The 27,671-nt window shown below is 52.8% G+C and overlaps 1 protein-coding gene and 2 pseudogenes across 1 annotated transcript; all 3 read right to left on the bottom strand.

Annotated features, from left to right (window-relative positions):
• Nucleotides 1-7,723: 7,723 nt before the first annotated feature.
• LOC149744842 (uncharacterized protein SPEM2-like) lies at nucleotides 7,724-9,457 on the bottom strand (annotated as a pseudogene).
• A 1,306-nt stretch (nucleotides 9,458-10,763) lies between these two features.
• On the bottom strand, nucleotides 10,764-22,979 carry LOC115802490 (acetylcholine receptor subunit beta-like). Its single transcript, XM_089901759.1, has 11 exons — nucleotides 22,859-22,979; nucleotides 21,333-21,436; nucleotides 20,512-20,626; nucleotides 19,638-19,702; nucleotides 16,863-16,972; nucleotides 16,650-16,758; nucleotides 16,246-16,317; nucleotides 15,492-15,654; nucleotides 12,374-12,597; nucleotides 11,199-11,339; nucleotides 10,764-10,904 (listed from the first exon to the last, which is right to left on the bottom strand). The coding sequence occupies exons 1-11, from the start codon at nucleotides 22,977-22,979 to the stop codon at nucleotides 10,764-10,766; spliced, it is 1,365 nt and encodes a 454-aa protein (XP_089757885.1).
• A 1,798-nt stretch (nucleotides 22,980-24,777) lies between these two features.
• On the bottom strand, nucleotides 24,778-26,136 carry LOC149744841 (spermatid maturation protein 1-like; annotated as a pseudogene).
• Between the last annotated feature and the right edge of the window lie 1,535 nt (nucleotides 26,137-27,671).

Below are 27,671 nucleotides of genomic sequence, written 5' to 3'. Positions count from 1 at the left end.
GTGAGTGTGCCTCCGCAGAGCGCCCTCGTCTGGCGAAGTGAGCACTGGGCCTGACGGCTGGACCAAACCGAGTGACGGCAGCGGCGGCAGAGGTAGCGGCTGTGGGAAGCTGAGGCGGTGGCAGCGACAGCCTCTCCCCCCTCCTCGGAGAGCCGGTCCGGGGGTGGGGCAGGGGGCCGAGATACCAGGAAAGAGGGGGAGGTGAGGCTGGGCCGGCAGAACCCCGGGGTTCCTTGGAGGCAGGGAGTGGAGACGGTCTTAGAGACAGGAGGAGCCCAGGCAAAGCCGCATATCTCGCATGTCTCGGGATTCAGAGGAGGAGGGACAAGGAGGAAACTCCGCTGAATGGAACTCTGGAAGGTGGGAGAGGTTGGGCTTAGATAGATGGAATGGCAGATGCCCCGAGAATGGAGAAAGGGACACTACTGCCCAGGATGGAGGACAGAACTGGATGAGGAAGGTGGCGGGAATAACTGAAGAGATAGCAGTGGTGGTGAGGTCTATCCTGGGGTGAAATCCGTCCTCCTTAATGTCTCTGCTTTTTGTGAGACAAGTTTGTCAGTCCCTGGTCTCCATACCTTTCTACTTTACACGTTTTTTCAGCAAATATATTACCCCCATCCCGATTGACTCCTAAGAGAAAAGACCATAAGAACTGGAGGGAGATGGATGCCAGAGGCTGCACCAGAGTGGGAGGGGTGCTGGCCACAGATTTGGAAAGTGGAGAGGCCAGAATGGAATGATCTGTGCCAGGGATGTGGCAGGAGGAGGGTAGGAAGAAGCGGAGGAACCGGCGAGGAGTCCTTCTAGAATGGGCTCTTTGGGCCAAAAGTGCTCAGCCTGTCTCCCAGGTGAGGGGAAAGCAGTCCCCTCCACATCCCGCTGGCCAACAGAAGCACCTTCCAGGTTAGTAGGAACAGCATCTTTAACTGACCCTGCCTCCCACGTCGTCTAATCCACCCCCCTTGCCTGCAGCCTTGGCCTCTTGCACAGAGGGGTGCAGGGCGCAGGCAGGGTCCCTGCAAGGCAGGGCCAATGGCCTGAGCAGCGAAGCTGCGCCCTCCCCCACACGGAACTTTTGGCCACTCAGAAAATAGTGGGGCAGCGCCCCAGCCTTGAGCAACTGGCCCAGCTCATCCAGCGGCCCTAGGCACCAGGCGCTGGCATTCTAGGCTCCCGCCAGATAGAGCACAGGCAACAGCTCACAGGCCCAGTAGAGCAACGTCCACAGGAGGTAGGGCGCCGTGACCCTAGTCCTGGCCACCAGAGGGCGCAGCAGCGCCTGGTCCGCCGCGTGCGCTTGCAACAGGGGAATGGGTATGCGAGTCTTGAGCGCCAGCTCTTGGCGGGCGAAGCAAAGCTGCCAACCGGAGGCATCCGGCTGCTCGGTGCCGCTCCCGCCGCCGCCGGGCACCAGGAAGAAGGAAGACGACTCTGAGGCCAGCGGGCCAGCCCACGAGTGGCTCTGAGCCCCCTGGGGCCAGCCGGCCATGGACACCACGGGGATCAAGTCGAAAAGCAGGAGGCGGCGCGGGGGCCCGGGCGTAGCCAGGAGGATGGTGGTGACACCCGCGTTGCGGGCTGCGTGGACCATGCGCGGGGCACCCTGAAATACACAGACGGGAGGAAGCCAAGACGGGCCGTACCTTTTGCTGCAGAAAACTGACCCCAGTTCTTTTCTCTTCCAGAGGCCAAGAGGGTTCCCAATACACAGTCCGCCAATGGGTCTGCAGATGAAGGGCCCTGAATTTAGTCTTGAAAGAGAACAAATAAATACCTCCTCCGTCCTTGCCCTTTTCTCATATGCTAGTCCCCACTCCCATGGAACGGTTCACCTGACTCAGCAGGTAGAAAGTAACTGTTTGGGCCCTCCTAACGAATGCAGTAACCTCCTTTGCTGCACCTTGTCTACGTCCCCCTTACCTCTTTTCAGAAGAGGCTAGTGGTTTGCAACTTCCCTCTTAGGTTAGCTACAAAGGCTGGGAAGAGAATGGATAGGAAGATTGAACAGGTAACTACTTCCTGCTGCCTGTAAGGCCACACCCCTAAATTATAACCACGCCCCTTTCTGGAGACTGTCAGGGTGGTTCCGGACCAGCCCGGCCTCTAGTCAGAGTTCAGTCACTCCTTTCACTCTGCAGAGATCTCGCGGCTATCCTGGGAGTTGTAGTTTGTCTTCAAAGCTACCAGGGCGTTGGGCCACGCCCCCACATCCTTCCCTGTTCCGTTGAAGTAGTGCCTGATGGAAGTTGTAGTTTCTATGGAGATACGCTATTCTGTGTCTTTATGATAAACTATTCTGTGTCTTTACAAGCCCAAGTGAACCGCACGAACACTCCTTGGGGTTAGAACACAGGCCTAATAGGATGGATCTGAATAGGAAACCATAATGAGGGACATACTCTAGGGCATGCGGAGAAATAAGGGACTCTATATCTCACTTGGGAGTAGAGGAGCCCTGGTCATTTAAATCTAGAATGGTTCTTGCATGCAATTGTAACTTCACTTTAGAGATTAGACCGCAAGCCTAGAAAGGTTGCACATGACTTGTCCAAGGTCAGAGCTCAGCCAGAGAGCTGTTGGAAATGGGCTCTCCAGCTGGGACATATCTCCTTGGAATCGGTGGTGGTAACGTTAGACAAGAACACACCGATAGTGTGCATGTAGTGATCCAGGGCTGGACATCTGACTCAAGGAAGGGACATATTAGTGTTGCCGACCTCAGTCAAACAAGTGGTGGCAGGGAAAACACTTTGGAATCTCACAGCTTATGTGTGTATACAGAAGAGTTATCAGGACTGAAAATCAAGTCCAGAGGAAACACCAGCTGGGCTAGGGCAGGGCAATGAAAACTTATCAGGGGAAGGAAATGGCTTTCAGCGACCAGTGCTCTCATGGACACAGCTTACGTCCAGGCTAAAACTAGGAGCCAGAATGATAGGACAGAATGATAGGACACCAGAGACACGCTCAGAGATTAGAACAATGCATACTGGACGAGGAATTCTTACATGCCTTTTTCCCAGGGGTCTGTCACCACAGTGAACTAGGCCTAAGTCCATGGGCAAGAAAATTAAGTGGAGACACCTTGAAAAATTTAGAGGCCTATGAAGGAGGGGACCCTCACAATCCAGGGCTCAAGTTGGGCAGCCTAAAACACAAGTTTTCCTAGTCACTGACAAAGAGAGGTCTTCTCGGTCAGTAACCAAGAGCCCTAAACACAGCCCAGAACGAGGGAGGCAAGTTTCCATACATCTGGTCGTGACCCAAGAGACCAGATGAGGAAAACTGAAGCCTGGGCTCTTTCTCACAGTCTGGGGAAATCAGGCATTGGCTGTCCACCCCCACATCTTACCTCCTCCCCAGAGGGTGGCTTCTGAGCCACCCTAAAAAGAGCTAAGTTCTCTGGGCTCTGGGGGAGCTTTAAGATGCTGGAGGTGGGTGACAGGGAAAGGAAAATTGCTCTAAACTCTAAAGCACTGCTCTCCAATAGCATTTTCCATGATGATGGAAATGTTCTAAACCTGTGCCATCCAATAGAGTAGCCGCTGGCTCCATGTGCCTACTGAGCACTTAAAAGGTCATGGCACTGAGGAAGAGAATTTTATTTTTTTGGCCAAACCATGAAGCTTGCGGGGTCTGAGTTCCCCGACAAGAGATGGAACCCCAGCCACAGCAGTGAAAGCGCCAGGTCCCAACACCTGGACCGCCAGGGAACAGAATTGGATGCCAGGGAAATTCCGTTCCCTGAGGAAGAGAATTTTTAACTTAATTTTTAACAGAATTAATTTTCCTTAATTTTAACTAATTTACATTCTATAGGCATTTGCCTAGTGGCTACTGTAATTGACAATGAAGCTCTAGGGCCTTGGGGATGACAGATTCAGCGAGACAGCGATGGAGGGAAAGCAGGGATAGCTTAGGTCCTCATCAGGCCCTGTGGGATGGGGCTGGGGTGGATGTCCTCAAACAACCACAGAACACTTCTCTTGTCTCTTTATTCCTCATGCATATCTGTCCCCTCTTTTGCTAAGTTGCTCATCACACACTGGTATCCCCACTCCTTGATGGTCTCCGGTGAGTTGTTGGATGTCTCTCGGTGAAGGCGCCTGGGAGACAGAGCTTCTCACTTGTCCCTGCCTGCTCTGAACTGTCTCTGGCGAGCGTCAAAGACTACATGCCCGAGCCGGGTGCCTGACCCAGGACAGGAGGGCTTCCAGCTGGTTTTGGGAGGCATAGATGTCTGGCGATAACTCTGGCAGGCTGGAGGAACTGTATCCATGGGGTGGTACACCCGTTCTTGGCTGCCTACTCGCCGGGAGGGTGATTGCAGCACAATCAGCACAGGTACCTCTGAGAAGGTTAGCAGGTCATTGAAGGCCACCTGAGCCTTGGGAGAGCAGGAGTTCTGACTGGGTGGAATAGAAGTCCATGGTATGTGCTGCCCTGCATCCTTGTGGAGGCCAGGATTTGGGATAAGGCATGAGTTATAATGGAGGCCTGATTTCTGGGATAAGCCAGAGTATTGAGTAAGCGCTGGACCCTTATGGGAGCCAGGATGCTTGTGGCGGCCTGGATCTTGAGCAAGGCCTGTGTTCTTGGGGAGGCCTGGGTCTTGGATAAGGCCTGGACTGTTGTGGATGCCTGGGTTTGTGGTAAGGCCTGGGTTTCTGGAAATACTGCAGACTTTGGAAGGTCCTGGGGTCCTTGGGAGGACAGAGCCTTGGTTGAGGCCTAGGCTCTCATGAAGTTCAGGGGGTTGGGCCTGGCTTGGGATATGGGAAGTAGTGGATAACTGGGGAGGGATGGGGCCCTGGGAAGAGAGGACAGACTGAGATGACTTGTAGGTTGGGGGAAAGGTGGGGGGTTGTAATAAGGTGGAGGGCTTCTGGTGCTTGCTGTGTTGATGAAGGACCCAGGATCTGGGAGAAACAAGCGGTAGATAAAGAGTGCATGGTGGAGGCATGTTGCATGGTGAGTTCTGGGCACTGTTTGGAGAATGGAAGCAAGGTTGAGAAGGTACAGCATCCTTGGAGTACGGGAATCTGGGGTAGACTGGAGTCTGGGGGTCCGTGTTTCTCTTCTCAGATCTGCAAGGAAGGAAGCTGCAGTAAGGGAAGGTCTTGGACTGTACAAATTTGTCTTTGGCATCATTTGAGATCTTCCATTCCATATTCCCCAACTCCAGGTAACCCAGTATGGATGCTGTGGAGGGCTTAGCACTGTCCCCACTACATTGCTTGAGTGTTTGTTCAGCTGTACCAGAGCTCACCAGACCATGCCCCTCTTGGGGCCTGGAGAGGGTACCCAAGTCCTTTCTGGAATACCCAGAGTTCTGAGGGGGACACACATGGAATCACTTCTGCTTTACCCTGCGGGCATCGCAGACCACACGGCCGGAGGAGAGGCCTTGGCTGAAGGCAGACATGGTAGAGAGAATAGTATCTAGGATGTGGGTAGTGGTGGTGGAAGGGACTGGAGTGGTCCTCAGGGCCATGACCAGCGCTGGGACAGAGGTTGTGGCAGAGATCGGGACAGGGGCCGGTGTAGGGGCTAGGGCAGGAGTAGTAGCATGGGCAGAAGGTGGGGGAGGGATCAGAGTGCTGGCATGGGTATAGGTCAGATGAGCATGGGTCAGGGTGCAGACAGAAGTGTGGCCCAGGGACTGGGCTGAGGCACGTGTGGGGGCCTGGGCTTGGGCCCGGGCTGGTGTATGGGCTGAGGTATGCTCAGGGCCATGGACCTGGGCAGGGCTGTGCTCAGGGCTGAGGGCTGGGGAGGGGGTCTGGGCCTGCGGGCTGGTGTGCGCAGGGGGGTGGAACGTGGAGCAAATCTGGGACTGAGGTGGGGCGTGCTCAGACTGGTAGGTGGAGAAGAAGGTGTGGGCCTTGACAGGAGTGTTCCCAGTGGGGTGCACTAGGGAGAAGGCCTGGGCCCAGGCGGAAGTGTGCTCATGGGCGTGGTCTCGGGAGCAGGTCTCTGACGGGGTGGGGGTGCTCAGTGGGGAGGGCTGAGGAGAAGGTCTGCGCCTTAGCAGGTGCATGCGCAGTGGCCTGAATTGGGTGGCGGGTCTGGGCCCGGGCTGGGGCCTGAGCTGTGTCAGAGTGTGGGGTCTTAGTCTTGCTCTCTTGGGGCAGGTGGAGTGGAACCACGTCCACCTTGCTCATCCTGCGGAGCTTGGAAGATGTCTCTTACCTGGAGTAAAAGTTGGCTTGGGACTTTAAGGCTGTGACAGGAGGGGCCTTCCCAGTTCCCACTACCCGCTCCTTCCACAGTCTCCGTGGAGCCTCCGTGGAAGCCCCAGCCCGTCCACACTGAGGCGGCATCCAGCAGCACTTAGAAGCCTTCTCATCTTTTTTGTCTGCTTTCCAGGAGTCAAGGTGCTTTGTGTGCCCGTGCAGGAAGCGTGGGCGATGGCGGAAGCGGGAAGAAACCCTTGAGCACAGGTTCTTGGGATCCACGGAGCAGCGCCCGCGCATGCGATGGCTGCCTACACCGCTGGCTTCCTTGTCTGCGGGGAAAGGCGAGATGGGTCAGGTCCTGGGTTCCTGAGGGGCTGAGAATCAAGGCAGGGATAGAAGAAAGGGGACAGGCCCACATCCCCTGAGCTCACGCTGGCGCCCACTCACCTTTGGGGAAAAGATGATTGAAAAGTGCCTGCAAGAATCTCTTCAGATGCCTCCAGAGCTGAGGAAAGAAGGGGAGGGGGGAGGCCGGGAGCAGGGTGAGCCCTGAAATCCAACCCTTGTGCGGCCACATCCCAGCAGCCCTCCCACCTCAGCCCCTTCAGGCCCCAGGGCTCCCCCAACCCCGCTGCCCAGATCCTGCCCTTACCATAGTCACCACGTGGATCCCCGCGATGAGGAAGATCAAGCTGACCAGGAGCAGAAGAACTGAGTCTTCTTGCTCCTGGCATTTCCTGGGGATGGGGCCAGGGAACGGCTTGGCTCCATAGTAGGTTCGCTCACCCATGGCCAGGGCTCCCAGGACTGCCTGGGGCCCCTGCCCTCCACTTTATCTGGGAGAGAGGCTGGGTCATAATGGGGCAGGTAGTGAGGTCACAGTGAGGGAGGGTGACTCCCTGGTAACCAGAGTGGCATTCCCTGGTAACCAGGGTGAGGTAAGCTGAGGCTGGACAGTCAAACAGGGCCCGTAGGCCGGCACACCTGCCCTCGAGCAGTCAATCATTCGTTCACCACCCGCTGACTCACTTGTTCAAATGACACATTCCATCTATGGCCCCTCCTGAGACTAGGAAGACCTTGGCCTCAGAGCCCTGTGCAAGGCCTGGCTGGAGTCCAGAGCCTCAGCCTTCTTCATGCCCTTCACTTGGCGTGGAGCTGGACCTGCCCAGATGTGGAACCCCCCAGTTTGGAAGCAGCTTCTTGTACGAGGCTCTTTGGGGACAGGGACAGCTGAGACACAGAGGAGGTGCCCAGAGACCAGTGGTTTGGAGTCTGCAGCTGCAGACCTACTTAGTGCATGGTATAGGACCAAGAGGGGCCTGCTGGCAGGACTGTGGCCACTAAACCAAGGGGACCCTCAGGCCAAGAAGGGGACACTGGCTTCTTATGGCAGGAAGCCAAGGGCAGGGACCCAGGCTGGTAGAAGGACTGGTACTTCCAAGCCACCGACCACCAGGGTTTCCTGGACTCTGGCACTCCTTATTCCTCTCTCCATGCCCTGCTGCCCCCACTCCCGCCCCGGCCCCATTTGCTACTGGTCAGTTCATTTACCCAGTCTGGCATCCATGAAGTGAGGGCCTCGAGGCCGAGGTGGAAGGTAACAGCGAGTTGTCCCGCGCTTGGCTCTCCTGCACTTGCCGCTTCAGCTCCAGGCTGTCATGCACCTGGTAGTTGGCAATGCCCCGCGGGTTCCTCCTGAGTGGCATGAAGGTGGGTGGGGGTGGAGGGTGATCGGTAGCCTGGACGTCAGGCAGGGGCTGGGAGGGGCGGAGGAAGAGCACTGAGCTGGGAGCTGGGGCCCGCTGGTACGAGGCCTCGGCCAGCACCGTGAGGGAGGAGGAGGTGGCCAGAGGGGTCCGCACAGGCAGATTCTCGGCCCATTCGGCCGCCCGGCGCCAAACCTCGTGGGTATCCCGGGAGCAGGTCAAGTGTCCCGTTTAGAGGTGCAGCCTGCGGTTGGGTTGGCTGTTAGCACAGCTGTGGAGGTTCCGTCCATGGGCCGGTGTGGAGCCCCGAGGCACCAGAACGGATGGAGTCTCAGAGCACTCCAGACCAGGCCGCCGCTGATCCCAGGAGTCATACGGGAGCTGACCACTTGAGGGGTAAGTGCTGTGCCCCCCAGGGGTCCACGAGGGTTTAGGGGGCAGCCGTCGGGGACGTGGTGGAGATGAGGTCCACTGGTCAGCCTCCACATTGCCCCAGATATGGGATGGTGAGCAGGGGGCCCCGAAGGACTGAAGCCTTAGCTCGGACTTGGCCTCCACACACTTGGCCATATGGCACAGCTCGGGCAACTGGTAGAGACAGGGTAGTGGCAGGCTGGCCAGGATCCCACCCTCACAGCCCCAGAGGCCCATGTTGGAAGGCAGGCCCATCTGCAGGTAGAGCCCTCTCCAGCACCCCCACGGGCACTTGTGTTGTGGGAAGGAAAGATCCTCCTCCTCCTCCAGGTAGAAGTCCGGGTCCTCCCGATCAAAGGAGGGCATCGGTCACAGCTGTGACATCTCGTGGCTGCGATGTGGCCTACGGAAGCCTGAGCAGCTGTAGGGGAATTGTCTGCAGTTCTTCGGCCTCCACTGGTGTCTGCAGGGGTGGCGGCTGCAGCTGCGGCTAAGGTTGCGGAGATGATGCTAGGAGGACAGGGAGTAGCAAGTGGGCTGGGACATCTTCACTTCCACAGGGTCCAGGGTGCAGTGGATGTGGACGTCTTGGGCCTTGGCTGGAGGATGTTTGGGGGAACTTTCACAAACCTGTGAGTTTTCATCTGGTGGAGGCAAGAGTCTGTGAGGGCAGGGCAACTGTCTGAAGAGTTCAGGGTTGGGAACCTGGGGGCCTGGGTTTCTAGGTCCCTGGGAGTAGCGGGGTTGTAGTGCTCCCTACCTGTCTTCCGTACTTACTTTTCTGATTAATCCAATAGATGGTCTTCTCTAAGGCATTCTGGAGCCCATGCCATACCTGGGGTGGGGTGGGGTGGGGTGGGTGAAAATGAGGTCCAGGCTCTCTACCCACACCCCCCGTCCCAGCCAAGACCGTTCCTGCAGATGGAGGTGCAGGCTGCAGCTGGTTCCCACCCTCAGCCCTCTTCACCCCTTCTGGTGGTCCCCAACCATCACTGACCGTAGTTGCCATGCTGATCCCAATGCTGAAAAGAACAACAAGGCCCAGCAGCAGGAAGGAAGTAGGAGCAGGAGTAGGAAGTCCTCCGCATTCTGGGTACTTTCTTGGTATTGATGGCAGCACCCCAGGTTGTCATACCAGAGCCGGTTCTCCATGGTAGGGGAGTCCTAGGGCCACCTGGGTCGTGGGCCGCCACCCCCCACCACCGGCCCTGACCCACAGTGCACTCATGCCAGGACCTGCAGACACCCACCAACAGGTGAGGGAGTATGGTCATAATGAGACACGTTGCAGGGAGTCACAACGCCGTGGTGGCCAATCTTTCATCCACTCAGCTGGCCCTTTATGTGGCCATCTCTGCCCTCGGCTCCCGTTACATGGAGCCTAGCCCCAGAGTTCAGTCTGTCCTTCTGTCTCCATGGGGCCTTGCTTAACTTGATTTGCAAGCATGGTTGCTACAGGTGAGAGACAGTCTTCATAGGGACTGAATCATGCATAAAGGATTTCCTCCATTTCATTGTTCGAGACATTATGGCAGCTTATGTAGCCTGTTGGGATTCTTCGAACTAGCCTGTACTTCTTAAAAAGTTTCAAGAGAAGCCAGAAATCCAAATTTCTCTGTGAAATATCCACATTTCAGAAGTAGCAAACCAATTCAAACTTTAAATTCTGCTGGACAACAACATGGGCCAAACAAAACACACCAGTTTGTAACCTCTAATGTATACTGTATAATGCTTCTGTTCTCATCTTCTCATATGATCCTCACACTAAGGAGCAGATACTATTATTAGTTGTATTTTACAGATGGGGAAACTGAGGCACAGGGCAGTTTAGTAGCTTGTCCAATGTTTGAGCACCAAAGCTGGAACTTGAGGTTTTTACAGTGTGCTTTTTTAGCCTCCTTACAAATGCATCCTTTTAGAAATAACCTTTTTTTATCCTAAAGATATTACATATTACAAAATACAATAAACTACAGAAAGGTGAAAACAAAGAAAAAACGACCACTGGTCCCAACATGCAAACATAAACACTGTTACTTAGTGTATTTCCTTACAGAAAAAAACAAGTCCCTGTTCATTCAACCAGAGGTGCAGGCTGTATAGGTTAGGATCTCTGCTAGGTGCTGAGGATATTGCAGTGAACAGACATAGTTCCTGCCCTCAGAAGGCTTACAATCTAGTTCTTGTTCTTTGTTCCATTCATTGCCAACCTAGATGTGAATATCCAATGGAGCTTCTTCAAGAAGCCAAAGAGTAAATAAGTGGATAGTGCATTTCAGGTGGGCCCAAGGCCCCCATCTGCCCAGTCCCACTTGGGCTTCCTCCCTAGATACGAAATGATGAGAGGATTGGACTCCTAGTGAAGGAGTTAAGATGCAGAAAGGGATAGGACTTGAGAGTCCTACCAAACTCTCAATTCAACTGGCCAAGGACCTCGGTCTCGGCCCTCTCGTCCTCAAGGAAAGGGGTCGGGAGGGGGCAAGTGGTACGTGGCGTCCTGAAAGATGATGAGGGTCCCGACGCTCGTGAAGATGATGAAGGTCCACAGGAAGAGGCGGTCCACCACCATGGCCACAAACTGCCAGTCCTCCTTCAGCTGGGGGTAGGAAGAGGAAACTGTTCCTGAGCTCCAGACTCCCAGCGCAGGCGGCCCCAAGGCCCTGTACGGCACCCAGGTGCTCCTACCCCGGTTTGAGACAGGGGCGGCCCCACAGAATAGCAGAGAGAGAAACTGCGGGTGAGTAAAGAACAAGCGGGAAACCAGGGGGTGGGACCAAGTGAGGCAAACTTCCAATCAGAAATCAAATCGAGTGCTGGGGGCGGAGCCTACGTTTGTGGGTGGAGCCAAGGCCACCCAGGCCTTGCCTTGGCCCACCCTCTTTGGACTCACTGCGTCGTGGTCCTCCTGTTCCTGCAGCTGTTGAGCGATGTAGCTGACTGAGGAAACGACCTCCCGTAGCTCGGGAGGCAGGCCCACAGCCCGGTGTGGACCATCGGTAAATCGCCACAGGTCCGGGGCAGGCAGTTCAGGCTGCAACCTAGAAGAGGCGAGTTTGTGTGGCCAAGAGCAGGGCACAAAGACGGCCTAAGCGGGTGCACTAGGCCTCGCCCCAACTCCCTCCTCCAACGCCCATCCAGGTTTCAAAACGCGAGAGTGCCCTTCAGGTTCTCTCCGAGAGCGGCGACCTCTCTAGCCTTCAGCAATTCCTCCTATTCCCTTATGCTTTAGTTCCCACCTCCTTGCAAAGTGGGCAACAGAAGGGATACTACAAGTCCCATGATGCTCAACCACGACATCCTCCCGGAGCTTAGGACACCTGCCTCCGCACAGTCTCCTGGGAACTGTAGTTCTCCCTCTCCCTTCTACGTGGGCGATGGGGAGTAGATACTACCTGTTGGGTTTGGGGAAGAGAAAATCATTTGGTGGCTTGCGGATGAAATATACACCTGTTCCTCGACCCCAGCCACTTCCTGGAGAATCCCTGAGAGGTATAGGAGGTGGCTCCGGTTTCTGGTCTCTCTCAGGATTGGGTCTCTTCAGACCCAGATACGGAGGGAGTTTGTGGATAAGATCTGCAGAGTAGAAGAAGAGGCGTATTGGAGGGGGCTCTTATGCTCTCAGACCAGAAGGGAAGCCGCCAACCACCCCCACGGCACGTGCCCATTCCTGCGCATGCGTGCATGTGTCCCACAGATGAAATGCAACTACACAGCCCAAGTGTTCTTAAGTGGGTTAGGAGGCATCCTGACTGGAAAGAAAAGTTCTGAGGGCTTCCACCCTGATAGTACCTAACCCTTAGAACGCTCCCTGGGACCCACGATGGGCAGTATTGAGGAAGACAGTCTGGGATCTACGCAACGTCAATGATGGGAAGATAAAATTAATTGGGCAACATTTCAACACCCAAAGACCTTGGCACTTTGACACTCTACTGGCACTTGTAGTTCTCGCTCAGGTCTGTGAAAGGGAAGGTTGAGGTTGGTGGGAGGGAGGAGCGATACCTGGACAAAAAGCCAAATACTAGGATTGAGAGTTAACACAGGTTGGAGAGGAGATCTTCTTACCTGACGGACCCAAAGAGGCATTTGTTGGGTGTGGGGTGAGCGATGGTTCAGGTTGAGGTCTACGACGCTAAGGATGACTGAGAAGGTGATGAGGACCATGGTAAATATGAGGTATTTGATAATCATGGGGACAGACAGGGAGGTCTCAGGCACCTTGTCTGCCGGCAGCAGCAGGAACACAGGAAGGGTCAGCAGGGCAAAGGTCGAGAGCCCCATCTTCCCTCCTTGGGGGACAGAGGGGAAGGCTGAAAGCAATCTCCCTGGCATAATCAGTGACCGTGTTTCCAGCCCACTCAAGGACAGGCTTTTGCAAGGGCCAACTGCATGCAAATAACTCCTACATTTATACCTCCAACCTGAACTGATTCCCCTAAATTCCACACTTGAATCCACCTGCCTACTTAACCTCTCCATTTGGGTGTCCACTAGACATCTCGAAATTCACATGTCCAAAACTTAATTCCCTCACCACCGACTCTCGCCGTAGTCTTCCTCAGCTCACAAATGACAACTCGATCTTTCCTGTGGCTCCGGCCAAATCCCTTTGAGTCATTCTCAGCTCTCCTCTATCTCATCCCATATCCAATCCATACCAAACCCTGTTGGCCCTACCTTCAAAATATATCCTGGAACTGATGACTTATCACATCTACCACTACCATCCTGGCACAAGCCACCATTACCTCAGATCTGAGTTATTATAAAGGCCTCCTCTTTGCTTCATCCTTTGCCCGGCTACTGACTGTTCTCAACAGAGCAGCCAGATTGACCCCATTAAAATGTAAATCAGATCATAACACTCCAGTGGCTTCCCATCGCCTTTAGCATAAAAGTCCATACTGAAGTCTACAAGGCCTTCCCATTAGTTATCTGTCTACATCTCATACTGTTTTCTCTCTTGCTTACTTCATTCAGTTATTTCTTCATTGGCTATTTCTTGAATATGCAAGGCACACGCCCACCTCAGAGATTTTTGCATTCACTGTTAACTCCTCCTGCTAATTTCTTCCCCCAGATATCTACCAGGGTCATTCTCTCACTTCCTTCAAGTCTTTGTTCGACTATTGATCAAACATTCCCTTTTTAGTGAGGCATTCACTGACCATCCTATTTTTATATTGCAACCCCTGTGATAAACCGTAGTGGAAAAGCATATGAAAAGAAATATATATCTATAAATGAGTCGATTTGCTGTACAACAGGAATGAAACACAACATTGTTAATCAACTATTTTCAATAAAACTGTTTAAATAAATAAATAAATTGCAACCCCTAGCCCCATTCTCATCCTCCCCAAACACTTTTCCCATTTTTCCTTCTTAGGGATTGACCTCTCCTTATATACTATCTAGGAATTCCCTGGTGGCACAGTGGTTAGGAATCCGCCTGCCAATGCAGGGGACGTGGGTTCGAGCCGAAGCCTGGGAAGATCCCACATACCGCGGAGCAGCTAAGCCCGTGCGCCACAACTACTGAGCCTGTGCTCTAGAGCCCGCCAGCCACAACTACTGAGCCCACGTGCCACAGCTACTGAAGCCCATGCGCCTAGATTCTGTGTTCCACAACAAGAGGAGCCACCGCAGTGAGAAGCCCGTGCACTTCAACGAAAGTAGCCCCTGTTCACCACAAGTGGAGAAATCCCCCGCACAGCAACAAAGACCCAACGCAGCCTAAATTAATTAATTAATTAATTAAAAAAATAATAATACACTATCCAATGGGTTTATTTACTATGTTTGCTGACTGTGTCCCCACTAGAATATAAACTCCATGAGCGCAGGGATTTTTGTCTGTTTTATTCACTGGTGTATTCCCAGCGCCTTGCACACTACCGATGTTCAACAGATATTGTCAAATGAGAGTGGACCAACCCCTGTAGCAAGAACTATATAGCAAATCGAAGGATCTAAAAATGAACCCAAGTATATAAGAATATGCCAGGTGACTGGTTATTACTGTGGCATACAACAGGCACTGAAAACTTCATGGAAGGTATTGAAATAAGTAACTATTATGGTCTGTTCTACTTTAGTCCTGTAATATTGGGTTCCAAGATTTGCCTTGCTCCAGGAAGAAGGAGAAGTTACATGTGGAAGTGTGTTCTAGAGATGCATCACTCTCCTTCCCTAGGCTGAGAGAGGGCTTGATTACAGAGAGAAGGAAAGCGTGTGTTTTTTGTTTGTTTTGTTTGGTTTTGTTTTGTTTTTCAGGCCACAGCAGTGAAAGCCCAGAATCCTCACCACTAGGCTAACAGGGAACGCCCAGGAAAGCATGTTTTGAATGTGAGAGCTTAGGATATCAGTCTCTGAATCAGACTAGTACTAAGCAGGGTTGGAACAGCAACACTGCCTCTCTCTGTGTAATGTCAGGTGAATTACTTAAACACACTTAGCCTCTGTGAAACGGGCAGACAATTCAGTACTTACCTCACAGAGTTGTGAAGATTAGAACTGAGTTAATATATGTAACACATTATTTGTATTATCTTATAGCAAGTGCTCCAAATTAGAAAAGACTATACCTACACTTACACAAAGCTTACAGAGTACCAGGCATAGTTCTATTAACTCAGTTAATCCTCAAAATAGTCCTATGTGGGAGGGACAATGACTGTCCTATTTCCATTTCAGGACACAAAGAGATTAAGGAATTTGCCCAAGGTAAATCTGTTAGCATATTGTGCTGTCTCCCAGAGAAATGTTGGCTATTATTTCCAAGGGACATAGGAGGTTAAGGGACTAGTAGGCGGCATTTGACAAGGGGGGGAGGGAGGATGCCAGGAATGGGGAAAGGGAAAGGAAGCGTTAGCTGAGCCTGGGAGTTTGTTGGTCAGAGGAGTGGCAGTTCCAAGGATGAGATCCTAGAATTCTGAAGGGAAGAGTTCAGAAGTTACTGGGTGCAGAGAAGTGAGCAGCAGAGGGTTGGTAGAGCTTGAGGTTGGAGGGGAAATCTGGATGCAGAGGCAAAGGCTCTTCCTGAAAGGAAAACCTGGGTGAGATTGCTGAAGCACAGTTCATGAAGGCTTGAGTTGGCAGGAAAACTTTCCCGGTATTATGGGTGAAGAGCAAGAACCTGAGCTATTGGTAAGAAGGAGTGCTGGGCCCCTTCCCCTCTTACCTGCATCTGGTGGCAGGTAGAAGACAAAGATGGCCAGAAGAGTGATGAGGATGCATGGGGCAATGACATTGACCAGGTAAAAGAGAGGCTTCTGGCGAATGATGAGGTACAAGGTGACTTCTTCACGCTGTCTTTCCCCCCCTCCCCTACGATCCACTGGAGGCTGGATTAGCCGAGAAGGCTTGTGAATAATCTCCCATTGACCATTCTCTTGGGGGGAGTGGGGGGAGAAGAGAAGGTGACACAGATGTGGAACCAGTCTTTGTTTGTGCCAGATACGGCTTTCTTTATTTACTTTTTTTTTTTTTTTTTTTGCCTCACTGCGTCATGGCGCTGCTTGTTGGATCTTAGTTCCCCAATGCGGGATTGAACCTGAGTCCTCAGCAGTGAAACTGTGGAGTCCTAATCACTGGAGAGCCAGGGAATTCCCAGATATGGCTTTCTCTGCCACATTCTAGAGCAGTGGGCACTGATGTAATAAGGGGCTAGCTATGGTCCCTGGGCTGGACAACCCATCTCTAATAAATTTGAGCAAGTCTCAGTTTCCATAACCACAAAATATAGACAGTTATACCTATCTTGCTGAACCCACAGGGACTCACTGAGGGAGTGTATTTATCAGCCTGTCAGAAACTGGAAATCGTAAAGCCCATGGACATGGGAGCCAAGCCCACTCACCAATAAAGGTGCCTTAATGAATGGACACTTCCTGCCACTCCTGCCCAGCAGGACCCAAGCCGGTCTGCAGACTGACTTCTGAGCTGTCATAGCTATAGGAACTGAACACCATGGTGCAGTTCTGCCAGTCAAAGGGGAAGTAGGTGACCTGGATGGAGTGGAGAGTCACTAGAGCTGCCAGAGAGCTGGTCAGGGCTGGGGGAGTTGGGGAGGTCACAGGGAGACAGGGATCACCAGTGGGAGATCACAGAGAAGTGGAGTCACAGAGGAATAAGAAGGTTATGTGGGGAGGTCATGGACAATGGAGGGGGGCGGTCACTGAGGAAGACTGGAAGTCAATGAAAGTGGACAGAGAAGATGAAATTCAATGGAAAATCAGAAGGGTAAGAGAGACGTGAGGGTCATGTGGATTATGAAGGAGGGATATCTGAGTGAGTGTTTCTAGGAGCGCCTTGAGCTTCCCAGGCGGGGCCCGGACACCTGGATGCTGCAGCTGCTTCGATAGATGCCTGGGGGCTGCCAGCGTATAGAGCCCTCGGAGGACACAGTGACGCTGATGTCCAGAGCAACGTCAAAATTTCCGTCCTTGCTGCCCGGACAGAATCTTCTCATCTGGGATCAGGCCCCTCCCTCCGGAGGCCGCGCCCCTCCAGAGGCCCTGCTCCACCTCCCAGACTCTGGGAACATCCTTACTTGTTTAGGAGCACCACGTCTGGTAGCCACACGGATTCCGCAGTGATGCGGAGTGAATCCATGCTCTCTTGCTCCTCAGAGTCCCAGCTCAGCCTGTAGTCAGTCCACTCCTAGGGAAGCAGAGGCTGAGGGGCCGTCTGGGGCTGGAGGCTGGAAGGAGTCTTGGGATGTGCGAAGGAAGCCCGGGGAGGCAATGCAAGGGAGGAGAGCTGCGCAGGCATGGTCTGTGGTTCTGGAGGCCAGGGCTCTGTTTAAGACTCCACCTGCACTCTTTGGGACCCTATCAACTAATTTCCCCTTCTCTCTCATCAGGCCCCAATTTCTTCTTTCTGTAAAAACGAGGGAGTTGCATGCTAGCGTCTAAAACAGTGGTTTTCAAACTGTAGTTAACGACCCTTTTCATAGGTCTGGAATGAAATGAGTGGCCCCAAACCAGTATTCAAAATAATTTAGAATGAAAAATGCATGGAATGCAGCTCCCATAGTAAAGATAGGTATTGTTTCCTGAAGCTTCTGTTTCCGTTATAAATGTGTTTTCTGAGGTCGTGATGCAAAAAAGAAAAAAAAAAAGAATCTTACCGGGCGGAACATTCGAGGAAATTGTAAAGGCAACGGGATGCCCGCCCTTTTCCACCCTGCCGGATTCTCCGTACCAGGTCTAAGCAGACCTTTGGGCTCATCTCCTCATCCTTCTCGTTCTAGAAGCGAAAATTTTAAAGGGTAGATATGATGTCAGTGTAGAGAAATGAGGGGCTCGGTGGGTAAACTCTCCCTGGAAACTCCCCTCTTTCTCTGAGTCGCACCCACTTGGGTTCAAAGCCCACCTCCTATAAACTGCGTTGGCTTAAGTTCCGCCTCTATCCTGTAAACTTCCTGCTGGCCGTACAGTCAGCCAGTGCATTTACCAGTCCCAGGCCCGGCCGGAGTGAATCCCTGCCCGCTGTTGTTTATTGAACCTGTCCGGCACCAAGGTCTGTCCCAGCCTGTGACCCCGCCTCAAGGCCCGCTCTCCGGCCTGTCCATCGGCCCCAGCTCCACTTTGAGATCTGCCAACAGGTCAGTTCACCATCCTGCCCAGCACAGTCCTGGCCCATCCAGCAGCCATGACCGCAGCTTGTCCATTAATCCGATTAAGACCCAATCTCTACTAACTGCCCGTCAGACACCCTGCCTGGCCTCGCCTCGGACCCCGCCTCAAGTTGTCCCTGGGTTCCACCCTGCCTAATGCCAGGGCCCCCTGCCGGCTAGTGGGCCAGACCTCAACTCCCTGCGTGCGCCCTCACCAGGCTGATTAACTGCGCTGGGCTGAGACCAATGCTGACCTCGACACAGTCTCCCACCTCCCACACCGGCCTCACCGAGCTATCATAGCTGGAGCAAAGTTTCTGGCAGAGTCGGCCCTACGCCTCTGAGCCACAGGAGCCTGGAGGAGAAAACTGAGTGAAGCCGTGGTGCCCGGGCACGACCTCTGGCCCTGTCACTGCCCCTTTGATGTCCAGACTTAATCGGGTCGAACGGAGCCGCCAAAGCCCCCAGCAGCAGCAGGAACAGCAGCAGCAGTGCCCCTGGAGTCATAGCACACCCGCGTCGCTCAGTGAGTCAGCCTGGGTGAGCCGCCAGGACAGCCAGTGCAGGGGATGTGACGAGGCGCCCAGGAATGTGCACCTGTTATTGGGGGGCAGCCGCCAGCCTACCCGCCACGCCCCTGAGACTTGACCCCTCCCCGAACGACTGCCAAAACCTGCTACCCACAGATGGCAGACAACACTTCAATTGTATGAATCGTCTTTAATTGGGAAAGCATGGAGTGGAGACTGGTCCCCTGGGAGGAGTCTTTTTGGGTACCTAACACCCAGCTGAGGTAAAGCAAGTTCTATTCAGTTAGAAGCTGGAAGGGTGTGTGAGGTCTAGAGACCAAGAGGCCCTCAGCCTCCTTGGCCTTACATGTAGGGGAGAAGGGTGGGACTTACTGCTGAATTGGTGTCTCCTCATTTGAGGGGGGTCAAAGCTATGTCCCATTTGTCTTTTTTATTCTAGACCCACTACCCTAAAGACCTCAGCTTTAAAGGGGACCTGGAAGGAATTCCTGCTGAGGTAGCTAAGTGTTCATGTCCCCCCAACTCAGGCACAGTTCCAGTCATGCCCTGGTCCTGCCCACTTTCCCATCCTAGCTGCCCTTCTATGAGCCAGTGATTCCTTAGAAAACTCCTCTGTCATTCCTCAGCCTCTGTTCCCTGGAAGGACCCCAGCTGAGTTGCAGGAGCTAGAAAATGCATGTAAAATATAAGTTTAGCATTCAATAGGAAGAATAAGATTTTTGGAAAATTGTCTAGGGAAAACAAGAAGTTCTGGAGGATCCATGAAGAGCTTAGTTCTTTGTGAATCAGAGCTGGGTCCTTACCAGAGCTCTTGCTTAAGAGGTATCATGAGAGAAGGTGGGAGCGTGGATCTAGAACTCTTACTCTAGACCAATAACATGTCTATATAGGCTCTAGTTCCATCCTAGAGGGAAGTGCTGAGTGTCGGGGCCTATGTCCTAGAGCTGAGATTCAGAAGGAAGTATGGCTCCGTATGTGTCTAGAGCACCACGCTCTGGAACTGGGTGTCTCTGGGGTAAGAAAGTTAAACGTGTGGTGATTTGAGACTTGCCCAATTCAGGCCAAGACCAACAGCTGGACAGGGCCCAAATCCAGCCTCTCTCTAGATGGAAGCCAGGGGTCCATCTGGGTGAAGGACAGAAGCCTGATGGATCCAGAACAGAGCCTGGCAGCATACCTGTGTTCCAGCACAGACCCTGGGTGCAGAAATGGCCCTGCCTGGGGTGTTTGGTGTTCCAGAACCTGTCAGGAACAACGCAAAAGGTGGGGTAGCGAAAGAAGGAAATTAATCCTGAGCTGCAGTGGACCTATAAGTCTATGGCTTGGTGGCCATGAAGAGGGCAAAGGGCTCCAGGACGTGGCTGAGCCCGGGGTAGGGAAGATTTACGCCCTGGTTTTGGCAGTTTTGGAACACCCGCGCCATGTCGGGAAAAGGCTTTGTAGGGTGTGAGTGTGGAAGGAAAGAAGTGATCAGCCAGGACCATTGTCAGACTTCCTCCTCTCTGAACCCTTTCACGGGCCCAAGGATCTAAGGATCTCAGCAGCCCCGGAAGTCATGGCCGGCCCCTAGTCTCCCTCAGGGTAGAGCACCTGGAGGGACGTGGCTGCTCAGGACATGAGTGTGGCAGCAGGGGTGACAGCAGGGCCAGAAACAGGGCTGGGAGAGAGGCTCTGGTGGTGATGAGGGCAGGGAGCCTCCAGTCCGGGGACTACATGGCAGGGGGCAGGTTGACTGGAAGGGGAGGTCTCAGGGACACTGTGGAGAGAAGGCTCCCAGTACACAGCCACTGTGAAGGGGAGAGAGAGGAGCAGGAAGGAGAGTTAGGCACCAAGAGAGCTCTGAAAGGGCTCCCTTCCCCTACACTCCTCCTCTGGGAACCCACAGGAGAGCTTCCCAAACCTCCAAAGGCCAAAGCCTTCCTGGCTTGACCTGTCATAGCATGTGTCCTCTTACAACACTTATAGGCCCTTAGCTGTGTGTCCCTAAATGTCCATGTCAAGGTCAAAACCGTCCCATGTGGTCCACCTCTTCCCTGGGGGTCCATACTCACCCTCCAGGAGCTTGGGCACAAACTGGGCGGCTGCCTTGTTCTTCTTGACTCGATTTCCCTTCATGACTCGGCCCTCCTTGTCCAGGCCCATGTACCAGGCCCGGCCAGAACAACGCTGGCCATAGAGAGCAGAGGCGTTCAGGACAGAGGAATTCTTAAAGATGCACCCCTTAAAGCGACAGTCAGCTGTGAAATGAGGCTGAGGAGACAAAGACCCAGAAAGGCACACACAGACAGAAGGACAAAAAGACACATCACTGAACAGAAGGGAGCCCTGGAAAGAACAAGGCAGGATATAATCCATACGTTTGAGACTGGGAGAGCCAACTTCTGAGTCCACGCAGGAACTGGGAGAAAGGGAGCATGAGGAAGAGTCTGGTGGCCCCCCGAGGGCCGGGCACTAGACTTCTGGGGGCCTGGGATAAGAAGATAACTTCTCTCTGTTCTACTCCCAACCTCTCACCATCCAGGGCACCGGGAAGGAATTTCTGCTTGGAGGAGTTCCTGAATCCTTCCCCAGCATCCTGAATGACTCTGGGGAAGTGAGTAATAATGAGGTCTAGAGGAGGTTGGAGAAGACACAGGGGTCCAAAAAGGTTGAAAGAGTTGGACATTCAAAGAGCCTGGGGGTGTTTAGGAGGCTATTGGAGGAGAAGGGATTGGAGGGACGCTAGAGGAGGTGCTTGGGAGCGGGCAGTGAGGAGAGGGTGTCGGCAAGAGATGGAGGGAAAGGAATCCCTGAGCTGCAAAATATCTGTAGCTGGGAAGGCTGTACCTAGGGGAGTCCCCTGACTCCAGGCCACTCTGTCCCCTTGTCTCACCGAGCTGTAGAGCAGCCCCTCAGCGTTCATGGCCACGTAGTGACCCAGCTTGACACTCTGGATGGTGACTACACGGAGCCCCACAGCGATCAGGTTGAAGTGGGCTGGGGGTGGAGAGAAGGGATATCAGTACCCCAAGCCTCCAATCCCCATCTGAGCCCCCCCCCTTCAATTCTGGTCCCAGTTCTACTTCTTACTTTGCGGGGTCAAAGAGCCAGACTGAAAACAACAGAACCTGAAGCCACAATAGGACTGTCATCTCCTAGGCCTGTGCTCCCCCTTCCCACCCAGCAGCTGGATTCCCCTCTCACTGAAAGAGCTGGTGAAAGGGCAGTGTGTTTGCGAATGTGGGGGGCATTAAGGTGACCCCAGGCTTCGGGCCGGCAGCCCAGGTATTCTTACATTCCTTTTTCCCAGGGGTCTGTCTCCACAGTGAACTAGTCCAAGTCCATGGGCAAGAAAATTTAGTGGAGACACCTCGAAAAATTTAGAGGCCTATGAAGGAGGGGACCCTCAGAATCCAGGGCTCAATTTGGGGAGCCTAGAACACAAGGTTTCCTAGTCTCTGACAAAGAGAGGTCTTCTCCCTCAGTAACCAGGAGCCCCAAACACAGCCCAGAACGGGGCAGGCAAGTTACCATATATCTGGTCGTGACCCAAGAGACCAGATGAGGAAAACTGAAGCCTGGACCATTTCTCACCGTCTGGGGAAATCGGCATTGGCTGTCCAGCCCCACATCTTACCTCCTCCCCAGAGGGTGGCTTCTGAGCCACCCTAAAAATAGTTAAGTTCTCTGGGCTCTGGGGGAGATTTAAGATGCTGGGGGTGGGTGACAGGGAAAGGAAAATTGCTCTAGACTCTAAAGCACTGCTCTCCAATAGCATTTTCCATGATGATGGAAATGTTCTAAACCTGTGCCGTCCAATGCAGTAGCCACTAGCTCCATGTGCCTACTGAGCACTTAGAAGGTCGTGGCACTGAGGAACAGAATTTTTTTTTTTTGGCCAAACCATGAAGCTTGCAGGGTCTGAGTTCCCTGACCAGGGATTGAACCCCAGCCACAGCAGTGAAAGCGCCAAGTCCCAACAACTGGACTGCCAGGGAACAGAATTGGATGCCAGGGAAATTCCATTCCCTGAGGAAGAGAATTTATACTTTCTAACTTAATTTTTAACAGAATTAAATTTCCTTAATTTTAACTAATTTACATTCTAATAGGCATTTGGCTAGTGGCTGCTGTAATTGACAATGCAGCTCTAGGGCCTTGGGGATAACGTGTTTAGCTAGACAGCGATGGAGGGAAAGCAGGGATAATTTAGGTCCTCATCAGGCCCTGTGGGATGGGGCTGGGGTGGATGTCCTCAACCACCCACAGAACACTTCTCTTGTCTCTTTATTCCTCATGCTTATCTGTCCCCTCTTTTTTAAGTTGCTCATCACACACTGATATCCCCACTCTTTGATCATCTCTGGTGAGTTTTTGGATGTCTCTCGGTGAAGGCGCCTGGGAGACAGAGCTTCTCACTTGTCCCTGCCTGCTCTGAACTGTCTCTGGCGGGCGTCAAAGACCACATGCCCGAGCCGGGTGCCTGACCCAGGACAGTAGGGCTTCCAGCTGGTTTTGGGAGGCGTGGAGGCGTAGACATCTGGCGATAGTTCTGGCAGGCTGGAGGAACTGTATCCATGGGGTGGTACACCCAGTCTTGGCTGCCTGCTCGCCGGGAGGATGATTGCAGCTCAATCAGTACAGGTACCTCTGAGAAGGTTTGCAGGTCATTGTAGGCCACCTGAGCGTTGGGAGAGCAGGAGTTCTGACTGGGTGGGACAGAAGTCCATGGTGTGTGCTGCCCAGCACCCTCCTTTTGAGGAACTGCCTCATATATAAATGACTTTTGGGTCTGATGTGGACCCCAAACTTGGACAGAGTCAGTTCCTAGATGGTTCTTGTGGAGGCCAGGGTTTGGGATAAAGCATGAGTTGTTATGGAGGCCTGATCTCTTGGATAAGCCAGAGTCTTGAGTAAGGGCTGGACACTTATGGGGGCCAGGATCTCGATTACTTCCCGAGTACTTGTGGAAGTTAGGGTCATGGGTATGTTCTGAGCTCCTGTAATTTCTAGCATCTTGGGTAAGGCCACATCTCCTTTTGACTTCAGTGGCTTGGGTAAGGTCTGGATTCTTACAGAGGTCAGAATCTTGAGTAAGGCCTTGGCTCCTGCAGACTCCAGAATCTTGGGTAAGACCTGGATTCTTGTAGTCTCCTGAGTCTCATGTAAGGCTTGAGCCCTTATGGAGGCGAGGGGTTTGCACAAGGCCTGGGCTCTTCAGGTTCCTGGCAAAGGTCTGAGCTCTTGTTGACTCCAGAGTCTTGGGCAAGGTATGGACGCTTCTCTGGCCCAGAATCTTGGGTAAAGTCTGGACTCCTAGAGACTCCTGAATCTTGGGCATTACCTGTACTCTTGTCACATCCAGAATGTTGAGAAGGGTGTGGGCTATTATGGAAGCCAGTTTTTTGGGGGAGCTTTTGACTTTTATACAGTACAGTCTCTTGCTTTCGTTCCAGATTCCTATAGACTCGAGAATTATGCATAAAGCCTGAGCTCCTCTGAATGTCAGAAGTTTGGAGAAATGGTGTGTTTTTGTGGAGACCAGAGGGTTGGGTGAGATATGGGCGTGTAAAGAAATGTCTATCTTGAGTAGAACCTAAGCTCTCCTGGGAGCCAGAATCTTGAGTAATGACTGGATTCTTCTGAAGGTCAGAGTCGTGGGAAAGGCTTGGATTCTTGTAGAGGTAAGGGTCTTGGGTAAGGCCCGGAAGCTTGTGGAGGCCTGGATCTTGAGCAAGGCCTGGGTTCTTGGGGAGGCCTGGGTCTCAGGTAAGGCCTGGGTTCTTGTGGAGGCCGTCCTGGGATCATTGCTGGGGTTCATTGCTGGGGTCTGTGAAAGTGGTACCTGGCGATCCTCAAGTCATTTTGTTTGCACAATGAACATCTCAACAGATATAGAGGAATATAGACCTCACCTTCCATACCAGCTGGGTTCCTGGAATGTGAGCAGATAGGCCTTTTATGAATCACCCTGCTTCTCTGTTCATTTTCATTTGACTAACGTTATCGATCATTTTAAGCTGATTCCATTAAGTGGGTCTATATTGAGCACCTGCTATGTGTTTGGAGTCTTGATGGAAAATGCCCACTGGCTGTTTCTATTTCTTTCTCTCTTTTTTTTTCTTTTTGGCCATGCAGTGTGGTTTGCAGGATCTTAGTTCCCCGACCAGGGATTGAACTGGGGCCATCAGCAATGAAAGCGTGTAGTCCTAATCACTGGATATCCCGGGAATTCCCTGTGGCTATGTGGGCCCTGGCACCCCACACACCACCACAAACCACCTCCTTTCTTCTTTTTATTCTTCTCCCAGTCACCTCTCTGTCAGGGAACGGTATACCTAGGCCTTTCCCATCCCCTCAGCCGTGCTGGATCCAGAGACCGGGAGGTAACAGTGGGACAGGGCCTCCACCTCCCTGGTCAGCTCCCGCAGCTGCCGTCTCACATCTCTGGCATTATAGGCTACGCGCCCTGAGGAGTGGCGCCGGGGGATGTCTGGGACGTGGGCCGGGCCCAGGATGGGTGGCTGGGCTGGCGAGCACTGCTCCTGTTCTTCTTGGGGCACCCCCCAACCGTTCTTGTGGCTCAGGGCCTGAGGGCTGTGGGGCGGGGTTTCACAGGGTACGCGTAGGCCTGTAGGCCCAGCTCTGACTGCCTCTCTTTTGAGCGGCCTTCCCTCTACAGTTTGCTGGAAGCAGATGGTCTGGGTAGGTGGCTCCACAGCATCTTGGGCCCAGGGAGTCCAGAACCCCTGGGTGGACTGAAAGCCTTCGCAGTCCTTGGGGCAATTCCAGTTGTGGGAGCAGATTGTTGTGTGCTGACGTGGGGGCTTCTCGTCATTGCTGTCAGTTGTCAGGGGCCCAGGCTACGGGGCGGTGGGCACGGCGTGCTGAAGAGTCTCGACGGTGATGCGGCGAGTGGGTGGGGGGGACACGATCATTTTCACAGGGTCCATGGTGCACCGACCGATGGCAGACTGCAGGGGTGCTCTGCTTCGGGGGCTGGGTCTGCTTTCCAGGTGAGCATAACTTAGAAGCTTCTGTGGATCAGGGACAAGTGAGAGGCTGTGGATCAGGGAGAGGTGGGGAGCCTGGCTCCTCCAGGGATGGAGAGGCAGGTTGCAGGAAGAGAAGCTGCATAGTTATGGTGTCTGAGCAGGGAGAGCGGGAGGGGAAGGGGCCCATTTAAGGTCAGGGCTAGAACACCTGGTTTCTGCCTTTCCTATTCCCCAACCTCCCCATCCTCCACTTACCTTTCTCACAAATAACACGAAACACTTGGTGTAAGAAGCCATGGAGTCTGCGCCAGAGCTAGGTGGGGGAGGACACAGTGACGGAGTGGCCGTGGCCATGGGGGTCCCTGGGGCCCCAACCTACTGTGCCCACAGTACTACCGGCTGCCTTCCTGTCCCAGAGGCTCCTGGGGGTAAGCGGGTCACAATGATGTGGGGCTTTCCCTCACAGTGTGCCAAGAGGGAGAGTCCTGGGCCTGTGTTTGACCCTCCAGCCTGGGCCAGGGCTTAGCAGAGGCCAAACCCTTCACCTTGCATGTCTCTCCTGTAGCCAGCCACCTGCACCAGCCCATAGGCCCTCTGGCCTGTTTGGTGTCTGTCCCCATCAGCCCCTGCCTGGTCTTCTACGCCAGGCTCTGACCTCTGCACAAACAATGGTCCTGATCTTAACTCCCCAAACAACCCCATTACCAATGACCACCTCACCCCAGCACTCACTCCCCCTTTCTCTCTGACCTCAGAGCTGTTCACTGGAAAGGGCTGTGGGCTCGGACACCCTCCTCCTCCCTCACTGGCAGAGTCACTTCTCCAGGGTTTGTTTCTTCAGAGCCCCACCCCTACCTCCCAACATAACAGCAGGCAAAACCAACAGTTAAACTTTTATATTTACAATATTCCATCCTGGAGTCTCTGCGCTGTGACAAAGTCATGATGCAATCACAGGCAGAACTGCAAAGCAGCACTGTGCCAGGACGGTGGACTACATCTGTATTGATTTGTTTGGTTGTGTTAAGCTTATATATGGAAACAGCACAAGGGGGATTTGCGCCCAGGGCTAGGAAAATTAGAAAAACTACTACCCCCCCTACTATTGTTATTACAAAATGGAAAGTACCTATTTCAGCCCCAGGAAACTGGGAACGCAATACACAAATGGAAATATAGGGATGTTCCTATGGAAAACACCCCCAATTGAACAACAGTGGCCCTACGAAGGGGTTGTTGATGATTTTGCTTTCATATGGGTCCGCTCTAAAGAAAGGTTAATACTCTGGCAACAATTGCCAGGTGATAAACAGGAGCGTAGGAGGTATTGTAAGTGCTACTAGTGGAGTCAGGTACACAGGAACTGTAGGATATATTGTAAATATTTTTAAGGCACTATTCAAAAAACTTGCTCATGCATTTAAGAAAAAAAAGTGTCATGAAGAACCTAGGGGTAAGAGAGGAATAAAGACACAGACCTGCTGGAGAACGGACTTGAGGATATGGGGAGGGGGAAGGGTGAGCTGTGACAAAGCGAGAGAGAGGCACGGACGTATATAGGCTACCAAACGTAAGGTAGATAGCTAGTGGGAAGCAGCCGCGTAGCACAGGGAGATCAGCTCCGTGCTTTGTGACCGCCTGGAGGGGTGGGAGGGAGGGAGACACAAGAGGGAAGAGATATGGGAACATATGTATATGTATAACTGATTCACTTTGTTATAAAGCAGAAACTAACACACCATTGTAAAGCAATTATACCCCAATAAAGATGTTAAAAAAAAAAAAACTTGCCCATGCAGAAAGAACACGAAGATTGCACTTCTGTATTAAAGACTTACATAATAGCTTGGCTTAACTATTAGACAATAACCTGCAACTAATGAGAACTTGGGGAATTATCTTGTTAGTACATCTAGAAACTGGGGACATTTTCAGAAAACTGACAAAAATATTTTGAGGTTAGAACATGTTGAGATGTTTTGATTTTGTACATGATGATGAAACCTGCCTATATATAAATACCCGCTCTGAAAAATAAATTTGTGCTTGACGTGCTGACATCTACAAAGGGTGTCAGGTCTTCTTTCCTTCGCCGACGCCGTCCATCCCTCGGGTTTACCTGGACTCGTTGGAGCTGGACTCCGACAATTTACAATATTCTCTTCATCTTTTGCCAGGTTTAAAAATGTGTACAGAGCCGCGAAGGGTTGGGGTGGGGACATGGGATTGTCAGGGAA

The sequence above is a fragment of the Delphinapterus leucas genome, chromosome 19, assembly GCF_059928025.1.
Source record: "Delphinapterus leucas isolate spDelLeu-1000000601 "Yukka" chromosome 19, BTC_Dleu_Yukka2, whole genome shotgun sequence".
Taxonomy (NCBI): domain Eukaryota; kingdom Metazoa; phylum Chordata; class Mammalia; order Artiodactyla; family Monodontidae; genus Delphinapterus; species Delphinapterus leucas.
Note: the sequence above shows the minus strand (reverse complement) of the source record. Positions and strands in the feature narration are given on the sequence as shown.

What these genes read in the sequence shown, in the direction of transcription:
- LOC115802490 (XM_089901759.1), bottom strand. Translation starts at nt 22,979, where the DNA reads ATGTCTACGCCTCCACGCCTCCCAAAACCAGCTGGAAGCCCTACTGTC. An exon ending in TGTGCCCAAGCTCCTGGAGG is followed by an intron (nt 19,703 to 20,511) that starts GTGAGTATGGAC and finishes TGTTCCTGACAG; the next exon opens with GTTCTGGAACACCAAACACC. An exon ending in ATAGCTATGACAGCTCAGAA is followed by an intron (nt 15,655 to 16,245) that starts GTCAGTCTGCAG and finishes CGGCTAATCCAG; the next exon opens with CCTCCAGTGGATCGTAGGGG.